Source organism: Miniopterus natalensis, chromosome 1, assembly GCF_054644295.1.
Source record: "Miniopterus natalensis isolate mMinNat1 chromosome 1, mMinNat1.hap1, whole genome shotgun sequence".
Classification (NCBI taxonomy): Eukaryota; Metazoa; Chordata; class Mammalia; order Chiroptera; family Miniopteridae; genus Miniopterus; species Miniopterus natalensis.
Genome location: NC_142081.1, coordinates 174,533,379 through 174,552,318, shown reverse-complemented (window position 1 = coordinate 174,552,318; position 18,940 = coordinate 174,533,379). Strand labels below are relative to the sequence as shown.

General features: G+C 41.9%; 1 protein-coding gene across 2 annotated transcripts in view; it reads left to right on the top strand.

The window, feature by feature from the left end:
• The first annotated feature begins 8,086 nt into the window (after positions 1-8,086).
• Positions 8,087-18,940, top strand: part of SLAIN2 (SLAIN family member 2) — a 58,869-nt gene continuing 48,015 nt past the window's right edge. For both annotated transcript variants that reach the window (XM_087827576.1, XM_016207718.2), the window contains exon 1: positions 8,087-8,733. In XM_087827576.1, coding sequence (XP_087683702.1) covers positions 8,345-8,733 — 389 coding nt within the window. In that variant the 5' untranslated portion in view covers positions 8,087-8,344. The remainder of the gene's footprint in view (positions 8,734-18,940) is intronic.

The window sequence follows — 18,940 nt, the reverse complement described above, 5'->3', positions numbered from 1 at the left end:
ATACTAATCCTGGCTGGTGTCACTGCTGGGCTGGCCCTTCAAGGGATGATAGAAAGTTCTTGCCCAAATCCCAGGCTCCAGAGTCAAGCCCATTGCCACAGCCATGTAAAAATCTGGAAACTATGTTATTGTTTGTGCTCAGGGAGCACATCAGCTTCCGTGTGGAGGTGGTGGCCTTTGCTAGCCTTTTGGCTAAGTGTAGGAGGAGTTTTATTTGCCTGGACTTTAATAGGCTTCGCCCACTCCTGGAGGGGACCTTGTGCAACATTATGATGTAGCTCTGAATGCATCCAACGTGGAGAAATAGAAAAGCACCTCTTTTATCCTGCCTGTTGGAGAGGCTGGAGAAATTCATTGCCTTCCACACAGCCTGCAATCCCATCTTTGAAAGCAATACACATTCCCCTGCTATCCCATAGGATACATACCCTCTCCCTGCCAGAGATGATCACAGTCAACGCCATGATCTGACCTGCTGCCAATGCCCAGCAAAATTTTGGTGGTTTTCTCAAAAGCTGTTTACAAATGATATCACACCATAATTTGGATCTAATATTCAAGGATTCAGACGATGCTTATACAGAGCAGCTGATAGCTGTTTATGATTGAAGGTTGCCTAAATACATGACCACACCTCCTGATCCACTGACCTGGGCTGCAGAAACAGATAATAGTGAAAGCTCAAACAATTTGGGAGAATTGTGATGGTAGAAAAGAGGAGACAAGTCCTCCAATAGTGCTAGTAAGCAACCATGCCAACAGACAGAGCAGCTCTGTTTGAACTGTGAGCCACCACTTCATGTGCAGGTGCCCAGCCTGAAGTAAACCATCCCCACTGATAACAGGAGAAACACCTGTGCCGTGCCCTGCTCTTCATCTCTTCCCTGCACTGCCCGACACCCTGCCTTCATTTCTCTAGACTACAGAGTACAGGTGTGAGATGAGAGCTATCTGGTTTCCAGGAACTTTGGGGAGGTGGAATCTGTTTACAGATCGACACAATGGTGAACTCCTGTGCATCGGGGAACTTTGCAGATTGGGCCCAAGCCCAGCATATCTGGTTACCAATTTGTCCCAAGGCTAGAAACTCACAACCCTGCCAGGCAACAGAATCACTGGCCCTTTAAATGCAACTGGTCCTCCTACACAGCCTGCAACAAAAGGCATAGAAAGGCAACAGCCTGCAACCACTTAGTTTTAGTATTTGCCAAAAATCATTCTCTAATCTACTATTTTTTTTTTAAATATGTTTTTATTGCTTTTTCAGAGAGAGAGGAAGGGAAAGGGGGAGAGAGAGGAACATCAATGAGAGAGACATCAATCAGCTGCCTCCTCCACACCCCCTACTGGGGACTGAGCCCCTGCCCTGGGCACGTGCCCTGACAGGGAATCAAACCTATGACCTCTTGGTGCATGGGACACACTCAGTCCGCTGAGCCACACCCTCCGGGCTTTCCACTGTTGAAGCCACTGCTCCCCTGGCTCTATGTTTTATCTTTTAATATCTGCTTCTAGTCTTCTTTGAGGAATTGTTCAAATTTTTTTTTCCTCTTGTGTAGAGGCTTATAACTTTTGCCACTATATTCTGACTTTTGTCTTTAAATCTTCACGCTTTGTTGATTTTGGTGGCACTACTGCCCTAAGAGACTCACTCTACTTACTCTTCTGCCCATAAACCCCCGACAGGCTGGACTAGCCTACCAGCCTTTCCAATGAGAAGTTCAGATGCTGCAGTTTCTCCTTAACAAAGTGCTCACTGGGGCGGGGGGTGGTGGTGGGGAGGGTGTCCTCAGGCCTCACCCACCCACCTCTCAAGTACCTAGAGTACCATCAAGTAAATGGCTACGAGGAAGTCTTTTAAGAAGGAGATAGAGGAATTGCCTCCCTCTCTAAGGAACATATTGTTTCAATATGTTGGGAACCAGATGTTCTGAAACTTCAAAACTGGAAAACTTGCTCTTAGAGCAAGAGGATTGTTCATTGTGTATCATAAAAGCCATAACCCTTGTCCCCTCAACCCCCATCCCAGATGGTAAGGGGCTGTATCCATAGTCTTTTAAGAAAAACAATGGAGAACTCCTCTTGGTCATGCACTATTGGGGATGAGCACAAATTCTGAAGTCAGACCTCAGATTCAAATCCAGCTCTCCTGCTTCCTGGCTATGGGATCTTGGAAATAATTTAACCTCTCTGTCTCAGTTTCCTCATTCATAGAATGGAGATGATGATACTAATAGAAGCTACCTCAAATGACTATTTTGAGTTTAATGTGAATTATTACATATCATTAAAGTGGTCACTAATTGTTAGCTACTATTATTATTGGGCCAATTCAGAGAGCCCTGGATATTTACAGAATTAAACTTCCAGATTACATATAACTATGTTTACATGAGGATGATGAATAAGAAAGTAACTTTCCAGGCATGTTTGGGCAAATTGAATAGCTGATGATAACTTTCAGTCTGTGTAGTGTTCTGGGAGTATCTCAAAGATCCCAGAATGGAATTCTCTGCAACTTCCTTGGTAGAAGAATGATTATACAAATATCTCAATGACAGCTTAACTTACTTTAGCCTAAAACAAGCCTGTATTATAGTCTACTGTCTGTATAGCATCTCTAATATTCAGATAATATATTTTAAATTGTAAATCAGATTGCTGGGACTTATCAATGTGGACATTTGGATGATTCTTAATAAGTTTTCTCCCATCATTGAATGGTAGTTTCTCTAGAACATCATGAATATTTGGAAGTGGTTCATATTTGGCTTTTTCAACTTCACTGTCCTGCTGATATACTACTTAAAGAAAGGAGGAAATAACATGTTATTAAACAATCTTATCTTCCCACTTGCTACCACAAAAAGTGTGAGAGATAAGGTATAGTTTCATTTGGGGCTGAGATAGCAGCCTCCTGAGTTCAAAAAACTGTTCACCTCTGCCCCAGTCATGGACCACCCCAACCCTGCATCAATATAATACATGCCCTCAACCATGTAATAAGGGGCCACCCTCTGGCCAGAGAACCTCTCTAAGGAGGTGATGCCTGCCATCCTGGGCACTTTTGAGACATGCCATAACTGTAAGATCTGTTCAATGATGACTGCAAAAATTCTAAGTCCAAATCCTTCACTTCTTCCTTACACCTCCCAAGATTTCAATTAAGAACCTCTTCTAGAGGGTGTGGAAAAAGCAGGTTTACAGTTGTGAGTACGAGGAACACAGTTTATTCTTGTATTATTATTTATTAAATGTCGATATAAGAAACTTCCAAACCTGTAAGATTTTTATGAGTTTATTTGAGCCAAACTTGATGACAACTGCCAGGAAGCAAAATCTCAATGGATTGAGAAAATGTTCCAGAGAATGGCAGTTTTGCACCTTATTTTATACGTTACAATCAAAGGAGGAGACATAAGCGTGTACATGAAATCCATTGGTGGTAGATTGGGAAGGCGGGATAAAGCAAAGCAGGGAAATCTCTGAGACTGGATAATAGTAAAATGGGGAGACAAATACTTCCTTTACATTGGCGGGTATAGGATAGTTAACAATTAACATTTACAGCACAGAGAAATGGCATGTGGGGAACAGGGGAACAATGAAGGATTGTGTTCTCTAGTGTTCTGGTGGGTGATTGTGCCCTGAGGGGTCCGGAAAAAAGGAAATTACCCCGGCTTTCCAAAGGTATGTCATCATAGACGCAAAAAGACTACAGAAAGGCTCATTTAAGGTAAAAATTGACCTTTGTCAAAGAAGATACCTGTGTAGGACATGACTACCTGCCGTGACTTGCTTATAGTTAGAAAGTTTTCATTTCAGACCATTCTATGAGGTTACTTTAGGTCTCTGAGTTTGTAAGTCTGCCATGCAGGCCTCCCATGAACTTGTCAGGTTTAGTATGTGCCCCCCTCTTTGTCACATAATCATTGTGAAAAAGTCACTTTTAGCATGACTTTTTTAAAAACATGCTCTAACATTTGAGTCACTAGAGAAGTCAGCATTGTAGTTAAACCTGAAAGAGAAGGATTCTCACAACTGTAAACCTATTTTTGCCCCACTTTGTATACCTAGCATTTAAAGTTCCTAGGATACCTTTTTAAAATTGTACATGCCATGGCAGTGAAGAAGAGGCCCTGTGCTAGACCAGAGGGAGGTACATCGGGGGGAAGGATGCTGGCTAGGAATAGGTGAGAGAGACACAGAGAAAATGACTAGTCAGGAGTGTGCCTGTGAAGATAAAATGGGTATTGGATAGTAGTTTTCTTCAAAGAATTTGATAATTTTTAAAATAAATGCAAATATTTCTGTAAGTGCCTAGCAATTTCTAAACTATTTTGTGTATACACACACACACAATCTTGATTTAACTTTATAAGATTACTATATACCTTTAAGTCATTGAGTAATAATTTTCACTCTAAATACTTTTAGTGGCTTGTAATATTTTCCACTTGCTCGGGAGTTTCAACCAAGAGCTAACACGCAAGTAGGAGCAAGTTATGGAAAGGGCCACACCTACCTACCTAGAAAAGAAGCAACTCCTTCATTCAGCAACAAGGCAAGCTTATCATAAAAGACACCACCTGACCAGCAAGTTGGGCTGTGTGCACACTGTAGACACCTCACCTACCAGCTTTATTCATCATATCTACATCAGAGAGTCACTTTTAGAGTGACTTTTTAAAAAACATGCTCTAACATTTGAGTCACTAGAGAAGACAGCATTGTACTTAAACCTGAAAGAGAAGGATTCTCACAGAGTTTGGGATAGAATGGAAATATTCTTGTCCTCATACTTTAGTGAGAACCCGAGGCTCTCTCTTCCCAGCAATTCGTAAGGGCTGTTGGCATTCAGAAGTGGAGAATGACCTAGTTTTGAGGATGACATATATGATGTGACATGTTGCTCTTCTGGAAAAGGAAAATACATTTTTTTAAAAATACAATCATTCAACATTACTGGGAATTTCCACTGTAATGATTTGAGATACAAAAACACACTCATCTGAAATTCTCTTTTAGTAGGCTTCACATGACCTAAATTCATCCACTCATTCAATATTTATTAAGCACCTGCCACATAGTAGGCACTATTCTAGGCACCAGGGATACGGCAGTAAGCTCTGTTCTCATGCAGTTAACATTCTACGGGGGAGAGATAGGAAATAAACAAAGGAAGAAACATATAATGTATCTGAGGGAAAATGAAACAGGTTAAAAGAATGGGGAATGACAGGGATGCTATTTTATGAAGATAATAATAATGAGAATAATGAATTTAGGTGATACTTGAGCTGAGACCAGAATGAAGAGCGTCAGTAATGGGACAACGTGAAGGATGAATGGACCCTAGACGGAGGGAACAGCAAGTGCAAAGTTCCCAAAGTAGAAACATGCTTGGCAGGTTTGAAAATTGTTAAGATGGCCAGTGTGGCTGAAGTAGAATGAGGAAGAGTCTAGTCCTAAAGGTCAAGGAAAGGACTTTGGATTTTAAGCATGTTGAGAAGTGGAAGATTCCTAGCAGGAAAGTGACCTGATCTGACACACACAAAGGATCACCTGTTTGCTGTGTGCATCACAAATTGTAAGCAGCAAAGTGGAAAAGCTCACTAAGAAATACTACAGTACTCTGCCCGGCTGATGTGGCTCAGCAGTTGAGCATCGACCTATGAACCTGGAGGTCGCAGTTTGATTACCAGTCAGGGCACATGCCTGGGTTTCGGGCTCCATCCCCAGTAGGAGGCGTGCAGGAAGCAGCTGATCGATGACTTTCTCATCGTTGATGTTTCTCTCTCTCCCTCTCCCTTCCTCTCTCTGAAATCAATAAAAACATTTTTTTAAAAAAAAAAAAAAAAAAGAGAGGGAGAATACCACAGTACTCTAAACAAGAAAAGGCTAATTGAACTAGAGTTGTAGTAGGGGCACTAGAGAGTATTCAGACATATTTTGAATATAGAGCCAGCATGACCTGCTTAAGGACCAGAGATTAGGTCAAGCACCATGTTTGTGGTACAGCTAGAATCTGCCACTCTGGTTCTCAATTCATCGCTCCATATCACACCAAACCCTCCTTACTCCATGGAATATCAGTGTTTAACTTCATAACGTCCTGTGAACTATTCCTTTCAAGGAATTATGTTTGAAGTGTTCTCAATACAAAAACAGCCTTCTTGGACTCTATTTCGCAAACCATGAAATGCAAATCATGTATGTGAAACAGTCATAATATTTAACACTCTGGCAACTAGTTCAGATGTGTCAGAGACAGCAATGATACCTGGATGTGCATTATACAGATGACACATTTTAATTCACAATTATTGTGTTAGCAGACAAAGACATCCTTTGACTTGGTTACACAGCTGGGAAATACTCTACTTATTTATGGTTAGGAAACTTTCAAAATACTAAATGTTTTGGGGTTTTTTTTTGCTACAAATAAACATCAATCTGGTCCTTGATCTGTCAGAATTTATATTCTACCTAACTTTCAATAACCTAGGGATTGAATATCCACTGTGTCAGACAATTCACTACGCATGGGAAGCAAAAATGAATGGTCCATTTCCATCAAGAACAGATCAAAGCAAATGAAAAAGATTTCTTTAAAAAAAAAAAAAGCAAATTTTTAAAAACTGCAGATATCTGTTGAAAACTAATGATCAGATAATGCTAACGTAAACAGAGCAACTAGATCTGGAATTGTCATGGAAAGGTTCCCTGGATGGATGGGCATGGGTTTTAAGGAATCAGATTTGGCAGCTAGAATATTCCAGGCAAGGAAAATATAACACAGAAAGGCTGAAGAGTAGAAGCAAGTAAGCAAGCCACGGCCTAGGAGCCCACACCCAGGTGTAATAGGACCCGGTTATTATTAGCAAAGGGTGGAGGAGGCAATTAAGAGGAAATCTGCAAACACAAGCCAAGTAGTACACAATTGACACATTAAGGAGAATAAGTGATTAAAACAAAGCATGTTAAGTGTTTTTTGTAGTTCTGCTGCATAGGCCACTGAAGGCAGGTTTTTCCGTTCATACATCTCTCAACATTCATCCGTATATGTCAACATGTTTATTAAATACTTTTAATATACAACTTTTTTAAAAAGTCAAGACACTATGTAAAAGCTTTTCCAGCTCCCAAGGGGTGGTTCAGTTGGTTGGAGTTCTCCATACCTAAGAAATGTTGCAGGTTCGATTCCAGGTCGGGGGAGGGTAGGGAAAGGCAACCGATAGATGTTTCTCTCTCTCTCTCTCCCCCTTCCTCTCTCTCTAAAATCAATAAACATCTCCTCGAGTGAGGATTTTTTTTTTTTTTAAAGAAAGTTTTTCCGGAGAAAACTGATCCAAATAAATTATGCATCTCACGGACAAAGGCAACGAGAGAGGAGCTGTTTTCCGTGCCCCGCTTTTAAGTCTGGAAAACTGTTTTAATCTACGAGATAATGCCTTTAGAGCGCTTAGGACAGTGTCTGGCCTGTCAACAATTTATGGTTATTGTTTTGACCTTAGATCTCTCTGAATCATTCGGGATTCTCTCTTCCCATTTGCAGAGATGGGTCACAGCTGGTCCCTGAGGCTCCTGCGAGCCCCGCCACCTCCTGTTTCAAGTAGGCCTGGAGTATATACTTGCCGAGCAAAGTGAACTGTCTCCTGGCGGCCCGGCCGAGCGCCCACCGAGTACCAGCCGGGAGGGAACACAGGGCCCGCCCACTGGCCCATCACCCGGTGTTTGGAGGCAGAGAACTCTACACGCTCCTCACCCGAGACCAGCAGCGAGGATGAGCCAGTCCGGGCTCGCGAGCTCAGCCCACGGGGCCAAGTGCACACTCCCCTCCGCGGAAGAGTCGATCCCCAAGGCTCGAGCCCCGCCTGCGGCGGGAACGCCTCTACCGAGCCAGCCCGCGGCGACCCACCCCCGCCCACGGCGCGGACACGCCCCTTCCGGCGTAGGGCCCGCCCACAGCCCCGCCCCGCCGCGAGCTCGGCGCCCGGCCCTCCTTGCGCCCGCCCCGGCCGAGTCCACCCTCGACGCTCTGAGGTCGGCGACGGGGCCGGGCCGCGGGGGGCGGAGGGACGGAGGGAAGATGGCGGCCGCAGCCGGATATTGGCGCCGCCTCCCCCAATCCTGGAGCCGGCGCAGATGAGGCGGGTCGGCTGGGGCGAGCGGCGCTTGGGAACCCGAGCTGGGGGGACGCTGGCGGTGGGGCCTGGCCCTGCTCTATGCCGGCGCCTCGGCTAGAGTGAGCGGCGAAGGCGGCGACGCCTCTCTGCTCAGGCTCTTTGCCTGTGGCTGCGAGTCCGAGCGGGTGGCGGGTGGCAGAGGCGGCGGGGCCGGGATGGAGGACGTTAACTCCAACGTGAACGCGGACCAGGAGGTGCGGAAGCTGCAGGAGCTGGTGAAGAAGCTGGAGAAGCAGAACGAACAGCTCAGGAGTCGCTCGGGGGCCGTGCAGGGCGCCGGCTCCCTCGGGCCCGGGAGCCCGGTTCGGGCCGGCGCGTCCACTCCCTCGTCCGGCTCGGCGTCCCCTCGGGGCTTCCCCTTGGGCCTCAACGTCAAGTCGAGCGGCGGGGCCGGGTCGGGCCCGAGGCGGACGAGTAGCGAGGAGCTGCGGGACGCCACCTCCTTGCTGGCGGCTGGCGAGGGCGGCTTGCTGGACGAGGTGGAGCCGCTGCGGCCGGAGGAGCTGGAGCGCCTGTCAGGCTGGGAGGAGGAGGAGGAGAGCTGGTGAGCGCCGGGCACCCGGCCGGGGCTGGGCGGGGACGCCCCGGGGGCGGGGAGCGTCTTCCGAGGGTCCCCCTGGTAGGGACACCTCGCTTTGTGTAGCTGGGTCCACTCCCTGGCGGGGACTCGGGGTGTTCTCGCTCTGGCTCGGGAAAGGTCAGCTGGAGTTGGGGATTCGAGGCGTGCGAGCGGAGAGGGCTGAGAAGCTAGTTCTCCTCTGGGTTGTGGACCCTCTGGGGTTCGGATCCCTTTGGGGTCCGTGGGTTGGCACAGCCAGTGGGAGGAGTCGGAGGTGGGAAACTGCTTTGTGTGAAATGAAATACTGCCTTTGGGATGGTAGCCTGGGCATTTTGTATGTTGGGGAGTGGTGTGCTTGATGAGAGATCACTGGGAGCGGGGAGCAGACAATAGTTGCCTCAGCCTGTGCAGTGGTCGGTGTTCTGGACGAGTGGGCGATGGGGTACCTTTCTCGTGGCGAGGGGGAGACCGTGTGAATCAGCACTCCCCTTTGAGTAGTGGGGTAAAGCTTGCTTTGTGTGGAGAGAGTAGAGGATGGTACTGCTTTGTGTGGAGAGTCAAGGGTGGAACTAGAGCCCTGGCTCTTATTTTTTATACAAGAATTGGGTCTGGCATTTTTTTGGAGCTGGACAGTTGTCACATCTATCTTTTCTTTCCATTTTTAAATAGGGCTCTTGGAAAGCCAAAGCTGTATTTTCACAAGCCAACTTCTTGATAAAATTGTGAGACCCACACCGTAATATCACTTCCATAAATAGAAAGGACGTGGGAGACGGTTTCCCTCATATGTTATTGCAACCGCATAAAGTTGTCTATGGGAAATTCTTTCTCTTAATTTACCAGGTTTTAATTTTTAGCTAAAATGTTTCTACTCTTTGTTGAAATGGAAACTTCTAAGTTAGTGAAATCGAAATCCTTCATGGACTCTGTTATTGCCTGGCTGCAACTTGACAGTGTACGGAGGTGGTTACTGGATTCAGGCCCTGGCTCTGCCACTTACTAGTTGTATGACCTTGGGCAAGTTACTCTGAGCCTTACTTTCTTTATTTGATGGAGAAAATAATAGTTCTTAACTCTACAGAGTTGTGAAGATTAAAATAATCCATGTTTGCTTTTAGCACTGTGTCAGACATGTAGTAAACTCTCCAGGACTAGCTGCTGTTACTCTTAAGCCTAGTTATTTAAATCAAGAAATATTTACAAGATCTTACAAGATCTTGGGGAGATTCTAAAGATTCTTAAAAGTCTATCACTGTTCATTAAAGCAGTTACAGGCTTGTTGGGAGCCAAGTTTTATGTAGTTAAATAACCTGGATATATGTATACAGTGAATTGCCAGAAAGAGTGATATGAACAAAAAGTACTAAGAGTGTTCAGAAATTGGGGGGAAAATAATAGTCCAAAGTAGCTGAGGCCAACTTGAAGGATGAGAGGTAGCTTTGGAGGGAGGGAGAGTGGGAAGGGAATTTTATGCTCTGACAACTGCTAGAGCAGAGATATTTGTAACTCCCAATTAGGAAGGTTTGAATTACAGAGGTACTCTTGAATATATATCAAGGCTTTATTTTATTAAGTGATAACAGATATTATTAGAACTATGATATTGACTGTTTCATATTAGTGTGAAATCACATCCTCCCAAAGGAATCTTGGGTATGTATACACTTTAAAAGAACCCAGAATCATCTGAATGTCATCACGTGCCTTTTCCAAGTGATGATAATAATGAGGATTAGGTGCACTCATCAGCCCATTTTAGATTATGTATTATTAGAACACATTGATTCCACTTTGAGAAGCTGATTAAATCTTGCAGCTTTGGTTTCTGAGTCCAGGGTTTGTTGAGGTAAAGCAAGTCTTAAATGCTATGCTAGAAGTTGCTTTTGACTATTGTAGATGTCTTAAACTTTTTATGAAAAAAATTGTGTGAATTGAAAGTTTGATAAATATCTTTAAAGTGCTTTGGGACATGTGTTTGGAGTATAAGTTGGAAGTGGTGGGTGTTAGTGGCGTGGGGAGGAAGATTCAAAGAGTCAAGAGTTTTTTCTTTCTTATTGAGCTAATAATCTACTTTCTGCAACTTATACCCATTATGCCTTCTTTTTCATCTAAAGGAATGTTTTTTCCCCCAAGTGTATACCATATAATGCCAGTCCAGAATGTGTTAGTAGATACTGTTTGACTAAGTAGTGGTGGGTTTGAGGTCAAATACATATGGGAAAATCGAGGTTCAACAAAAATAAACAGACTTTTTAAATGTTGGACTTTTTGATATGCTAATGTGTACTGAATATAGTAAATGTCTAAGTGTTATGGTTTCCTAAACTTGTTTCAGCTCCTAAGGAACTAGTATCTATAGAACATACTTGGAAAACAGTGCTCTAGAGCAGTGGCTTTCACAACTTCTTTTTTTTGTCTAGCTTCATGATAAATACATTTTACATCATAGATTAGTACACACATGTATATGAATAATTGAAACAAAAATTTCATACAACTCTAGTTACTTTTAATACATGTGGTACCCTCTGACATTTTCTTTTCTGTTTCTTTAGAAAAAATGCTGGTTACAACCAACTAAGCTGATTTTGTGACCCAGTAATGGATTGTAACTCTCAGTTTGAAAAACACTATTCCAGAACAACTAGGAAAAGTCTAAAGAAAGTAACTAGCATCATTGTGTATCACAGTGTGTCAGGCTATGCCAGGCAGCTTATAAACATTTTTGCACTTAACTGCATTTAATTTTTATCCATTTATGACGTAGGTATCATTATCTAGGTAAGGAAACATAATCTCTCAAGCTTCAAATGACACACAGTAAGTGATGGAGTTCAGATTTGAAACCAGGTCCTTATGATACCAAAGCCTCTGCTGTTCCCATTATTTTTTTGCTTTTTCCAAGTATATCTTTTCCACGTGATTGACTCCTTAAAGTATTTGAAGACTTGTTGGATTGTGATCCTCCAACACCTTCTCCCCAGAACTGTACTCAGCATTTTAGATGACACTTGATCAGACAATGTATATTGGATATAATTGCTTGAGTTAAATGCTATTATTTTGAAACCAGATATTTAAGTAACAGTTTTAAATTCTGTTACTTATGCTTAATATGAGCCTGGAGGGTCAGATACACTCTGTATCTTGTCATGATACTCCAGATTGACATATTTCAGATTGACAGTATTTTCGTTCTTTTCCATTATTTGGAGGGGTAGAGCTAAACCTTTTTCAGGCTTACTATCACATTGCCTCAACTCAACTTCAGTTTCCTTTGAAGAATGTTTATTCAGCCTGTCCATTTGAACAAACTATTGGCAGAAAAACAGGAGCTAAAGAAGAATATTTCTGCCTACTCTTTGGTATCTAGTATCATTGCATATTTTGCTACAGTATTTTTGTACTAACCCTCTCAACGCAATTTTTTAAAATATATTTATTGATTTTTAGAGAGAGAGGAAAGGAGAGGGAGAGAGAAACATCAACGTGAGAGTGAAACATCAGTGGGCTGCTTCCTTGCAAGCCCCCTTCTGGGGATCGAGCCCACAACCCGGGCATGTGCCCTGACCAGGATTTGAACCGGCATCCTTTCTGTGCCCTGGATGATGCCCAACCAACTGAGCCACACTGGCGAGGGCTCAATGTAATTTTTTTTCTCCTTAAGTATTTATTTGTTGAGATAAAATTCATACACAATAAAATTTAGATGTTTAAAGTATATAATTCACTGGTTTTTAGTATATTCACGAAGTTTGAAACTGTTTCCACTGTCCAATTCAGAACATTTTCATCATTCCCACAAAACATTCCAACTTGTTATCAGTCACTTCCCATTTCCCCCATACCCCAACTCCACTTATTTACTTTCTGTGTTCTATGGAAGCACAAATATTATATGATTCCACTTATATGAGTTACCTAAGGTAGTCAGATATGAGACAAAAAGTGGAATGGTAGTTGTCACAGGCTGTGAAAGGGGGATATTGTTTAATGGTTTGGAGTTGCAGTTTGAAAAGATAAAAAAGTTCTGGAGATGGATGGCTGTACAACAATGTGAATGTACTTAATGCCACTGAACTTATACACTTAAAAATAGTGAATGTGGTAAATTTGATATTATGTATATTTTGGCATGATAAATGGATCAAAGACCTAAATGTAAATGGATCAAAGACCTAAATGTAAGAGGTAAAGTTATAAACCTCTTAGAAGAAAACAGAGGAGTAAATCTCATGATCTTGGATTAGGCAGTGGTTTCTTAGATATGACACAAAGCACAAGCAACAAAAGAAAGAATAGATAAATTGGACTTCATAATATTAAAAACTTTATGCTTCAGAGGGCTCCATCAAGAAATTCGGAAAAAACACACATAGTAGGAGAAAATGTTTGTAAATCATCTCTCTCGCAAGGGATTAGTATCCAGAATATATAAAGAACTCTTACAACTTAACAAAATAAAGTCAGGTAAGCCAGGTAGAAAATGGGTAAATGGTTTCAACAGACATTTCTCCAGAGAAGACATACAAATGGCCAATAAATACATGAAAATATGCTGGACATCATTAGTCATTAGGCAAATGCAAATCAGAATCACAATAACAAAAAAGACAGACAATAACAAGTGTTGGTGAGGGTATGCAAAAACTGGAACCCTCATATGTTGCTGATGGGAATGTAAAATGGTATAGCCACTGTGGAAAACAGTTTGGCAGTTTCTCAGAAAGTTAAAAATGGAATTACCATTTTATCTAGTAATTCCACTTCTAGGTATATACCCAAGAAAAATGAAAACATATCCATATAAAATCTTATAAATATTCACAGCAGCATTTTTCATAATAGTCAAAAGGTGGAAACAACCCAAATCCTCATCAACTGATGAATGGATAGACAAAATGGGGTAATATTATTCAGACATAACAATATTTGTGCTTTTGTGACTAGCTTTTTTCACTTACCACAATGTCTTCAAGATTCATTATGTTGTAGCATGTCTCAGAATTCCCTTCCTTCTGGTTTTTGTTGTTGTTTGTTTTTTCTTAATTTTCAATGGGCAAGAGAAAATAGCACTTAAATCTTTCTGTTCCCAAATCTAAGCTTATATGTTATATATGAAGTTTATATTCAAATGTGGAATGTGTTTTTTTGTGGCAAAAATAACCTCCATAAATTCAGCCTTCCAAATATATAGTTTGGTGTTGTCAACCACATACACATTGTTGTACAACAGATCCCCAAAACCCTCCTGTCCTGCATGACTGAAATGTTGCACTCACAGAAAACCAACTCCTTACCTCCCCTCCCCACCCACCCCCACCCCCAGCTCCTGGCAACCACTATTCTACTTTGTCTCTAAATTTGAATCCTCTAGGTACCTCATAAGTAGAATCATGTAGTATTTGTATTTCTGTAACTCACTTATTTCACTTAGCATAATGTCCTGAAGGTTCAGCCATGTTGTAGCATATGATGTGGTTTCCCTTTTTAAGACTGAATAATATTCAGTTGTGTGTGTGTGTCTGTATCTATTCCATTTTCTTTATCCAGTCATTCATTGATGGATACTTGAATTGCTTCTGCCTCTTGTGAATAATGCCACAATGAACATGGACATACAAATATCTGTACAAGTCCTTGCTTTTATTTTGTGGTATATACCCAGAAGTGAAATTGCTGGATCAAATGGTAATGATATGTTTAAATTTTTGAGGAAACACCATACTGTTTTATGTAGCAACTACACCATTTTACATTTTGACCAGCATTAACACAAGGGTTCCAATTTTTCCAGATCCTTGCCAACATTTGCTTTGATCCATTTTGATTTTGTAACATAATATGAGGTAGGGGTTCAACTTCTTTCTTTTTGCATGTAGATAGTATCTGGTGGTTCTTTTACCATGTGTTGAAAATACTTTTCTGTCCCCATTAAATTGTCTTGGAATTCTTATAAAAAGTCAGTTGCCTAGGGAGGATCCAAGATGGCAGCAGATTAGGTGGAAGCTATACTCACGGTCTCGCAGGACCAAATTAGAATTACAACTAAAGTGTAGAAAAGTCATCCTTAATAACCAACTGAAGAGTAGCTGGAAAGAAGCCTTATAACTAGGGACTTACAGGGGAGGCCACATCAAAACTGATAGGAAGTGCAGAGGTGCAAGAGGGCTGGCCGTGCTCCCACGGGTGACAACTGAAGTTCTGGAGGGATAATTCGGCTGCACAGAATTCCCCCTGAGAAGTTTAGGGCCTAAACCCCAAGCTAGGCTCCCCATCCAAGAGCACTGGGAAAGGTGTCCACATAACATCTGGCTGTGAAAAGCAGTGGGGCTTCTCTCCATCAGAAGAGATGACTAGAAACACAGGCACCCTCTTAAAGGGCCAACACACACAATTTCATTTGCAGCCACTTACCCTGGGCTCTGGCAGAGGGAGGGCAGAGCAGAATAGAGCTGCATGAGTAGGGTCTGGGGTTGATGGTCCTGGGAAGAAGGTCCAGAGGTCACTGCCAGGGGCCCTGTCCTGAGTCATTCCCCCATATTGCAGAAGCCATCCTTCTTTGGCAGAGCATTCACCTTCATGCAGCATCAGCCTGAGGAGAAGCAATAGCCCACCCATTGGAACCCCTCTTGCCCCACCCTGTGGAGTTTAAGCACAGCTAAGGAGTACAGCCTAAGGCTCTAAGTGACTGAGCCTAACAGTCTGCAGGCAGAGGCAGATCTCTGGGTGCTTTGAGACTTCCGCTGACGTGCCCCTGAGCCTGTCCACTCAGGTCTTTCATTTCTTTCAACTGTGCTTTATAATTTCCAGTGTATATCTTGCATTTTTTTGTTAATTTTATTCCTAGTTATTGCATTCTTTTTTTTTTTTTTTTTTTAAATCCTCACCCGAGGATTAGAGAGAAACATCAATTTAAGAGAGAGGCAACATTTTGATTGCCTCCTACATGCACCCAGACTGGGACCGGGGATTGAACCCGCAACCAAGGTAAGTGCCTTTGACTGGATTCAAACCTGAGATCCTTCAGTCTGCAGGTTGGCGCTCTAACCACTGAGCAAAACCAGCTATGACTATTTTATTCTTTTTGATGCTATTGTAAATTGAACTGTTTTTCTTAATTTTTAAAAATTTTATTTTTTTTAACGTTCATTGCTGCTATATAGAAATGCAGTTGACTTTTGTATATCGATATCATTGTATCCTGCAACCTTGCTGGAGTCATTTTTTAGCTGTAGTAGGTTTTTTGTTTTGTTTTTTTGTTGTTGTTTTTTAAATATATCTTTATTGATTTCAGAGAGAGGAAAGGAGAGGGAGAGACAGAAACATCAATGATGAGAGAGTCATTGATTGAGCCCGCAACCCGGGCATGTGCCCTGACCAGGAATTGAACCCCGATCGCCTGGATCCTAGGTCAATGCTCAACTGCTGAGCCACACCCAGCCGGGCTGTAGTAGGTTTTTTGTGTGTGTGTGGATTCCTTAGGATTTTTTTATATATAAGAACATGTTATCTGGTAATAAAGATAATTTTACTACTGTTTCAATCTGGATGCCTTTTACTTTATCTACTTGCTGAATTGCCCTGGTTAGAACATCCAGTAAAATGTTGGGTACAAGTGGTGAGAGTGGACATCCTTCTATGTGATTTTTATTGCTCTTTTATTTTTAATAGTACCTAATAATTGTGTATTGCATTAACGTATTACAGATACTATGCTAAGCATCTTACATATAGTATTTTCCTAATAACTCAGTATTGTCAAACTTATTAACCCCCATTTTAAAGATAAGGAAATTAAAGCTTAGATTAAATAATTGCTATAGTTACTTAGATATATGGCTAAGCTAAAATGTGTATTTAAAAAATTTCACCCTGACCGGTTTTACTCAGTGGTTAGTGTGTCGGCCCATGGACTGAAGGGTCCCAGGTTCAGTTCTGGTCAAGGGCACGTACCTAATTAGTACATATTTTATCATTATAATGGGATTAGATTGTATGTCTTTATTAATAACTAGTAGATATAGAAAGGATACTTTAATTTAGTAATTTTAGAATGTGATTATCTTTTGAGTAGGCCTGCTAATTTCCCCTCTGAGAGGGAGATAATGGGTCTTGGGATGACTTGTCATAGTGAAATTTTTATTCTTAGCTAGGGCTAATCTGGAGAGGATTAAGAAACAAAATTTTCAAAACCTTATGTATCCTAGAAACCTGAATCTAGAAGTTTGAAACTTAATGAGCAGGCACTGTAGGTCTCGATGGTAGCCTATGAATGAGAAAGGCTAACAACCAACCCTATGTGAGGTATAATAATATAGTTTTGTCTTAATTCATTTTTGAGTCCCTGTCTAGAACCATGCCTGGCTACTGGTAGCTGCTACATAAATATTTGTTTAAATGACTGGAGCTTGATACTAAGCCTTCAAGGTGCTTCAAGTTCTGGTTGGAGACAGAGTGAACACAGTGTTCTCTGAAATCAACAGTGAGAATTCAGAGAAGAAAAGTTTATATGGACTTCAGTGTGAGAGCTGATACTTAAGATTTAGGTGCGGATGGAAGAGTATTTCTTGCTGTTCTGTCAGAATCAAAGAGCATAGGAAAAGCTGCATTTGAGTGGGATAAAGAGAAAGCCAATGAAGATACTTAAGTGAAGTTTGTTGGGGAGCAAGTGAGAAAGTTGAATCATTACATAGGAGACCATATTGTGAATGGCCTGTGAAAGCTCAGAGGAGATTTTTCGAGTGTTCAATATTCTTGAGTGTTCCAGTGTTCTTTTTTATTTTATTTTTTTTAGAGAGAGAGAAACATCAATCGGTTGCCTCCTGTACATGCCCCGAGCAGGAATCAAACCTACAACCTTTAGTGTATGGGACAATGCTCCAACCCAGCTGAGCCACCCAACCAGGGCGAGTGTTTCAGTATTCTTAACAATGGTATTTTGGAAAGGTTAGTGTGGCAATAGTATGTAGGTGGGAACAGAAGGCACAGTTATCTTTATGGGCTAGAAAACTGAGCTCCTGAGTTTTACCAACCTCTTGTGCCCTGAAGCGTGTGGCAAGACTGCAATTCATACCAAAGTATTGAGTTCATAGTGATACTCTTGACATTTCATCCCAACAGCTTATAATTGATTGTTTGAAAACCCTCATATCAAGCTAAATGATTAAGGATAAGATTTGTTTAATTCCTCTTAAAAACATTCACATTTTAAAAATATTATTTTGACTTTATTAACTTTCTTATATGAGGGTATTGACATTTTGGGGTAGATAATTCTGTGTTGTGAGGGCTGTTCTATCCATGGCGGGATGTCTAGCCGCATCCCTGGCCAAACAGAAATGTCTCCATACACTGCTAGATGTTCCCTGGGGCAAAATCATCCCAAGTATTGCCTTAAAGCATAGTAACAGTGTGGTGTCAAACTTTAAAACAGAAATACTTAGTGCTCTATTGCAGGAGTAAGTATTGTTGTATTCTAGTAACTTTGCTCCATATACATTTATAAGTCATAAAATAGTAAGGCCCTGAAAATTAGGAAAAATTAAAGTGGTTGTGTAATTTATTGTACTAACCTGGACACTATTTGAGAGTCAGAGGAGTGCTGGGATGCCAGAACAACAGGCTTAAATTAGGACTCCCTGGGCAAACTAGGGAGGATGGTCATCCTAGGAGTAATCAAACATTTATTAAATACCTGTTCTGAGTAGAGCACTATGTTAAGATGATAAAGAGCAGTCAAAACTGGCATTTGGAAAGCCTGGTGAGAAAGGTCAGTCCTGCATTGGTCTTAAAGTACAATTTGGGATTTTCTGTTTAAAATTCAGGGACTGGATGGAACACCTTGGTCTTGCTAAAGGAAGATCCTGTTACATCCTACAACCCAGCTCATGTGTCCTCTGGGAGGTTTAGAAGTACTTTGAAACCACAACCAAAGGTTCCCTGACTGAAAAATAGTGGTACCTCGGTTTTCGAATGTAATCCGTTCCAGAAGACTGTCCGAGGTCTGAAATGTTCGAAAACCGAGGGATCAACAGCTGACAGACAGCTAGGCCTCAGGATCTTGCCCTCAGCAGAAGCCGCGTGGCATGTTCAACTTCCAAGGCATGTTCAAAAACCGAAACATTTCCTTCCAGGTTTACGACATTCGTAAACCCAAATGTTTGTCAGCAGAGACGTTTGAAAACCAAGG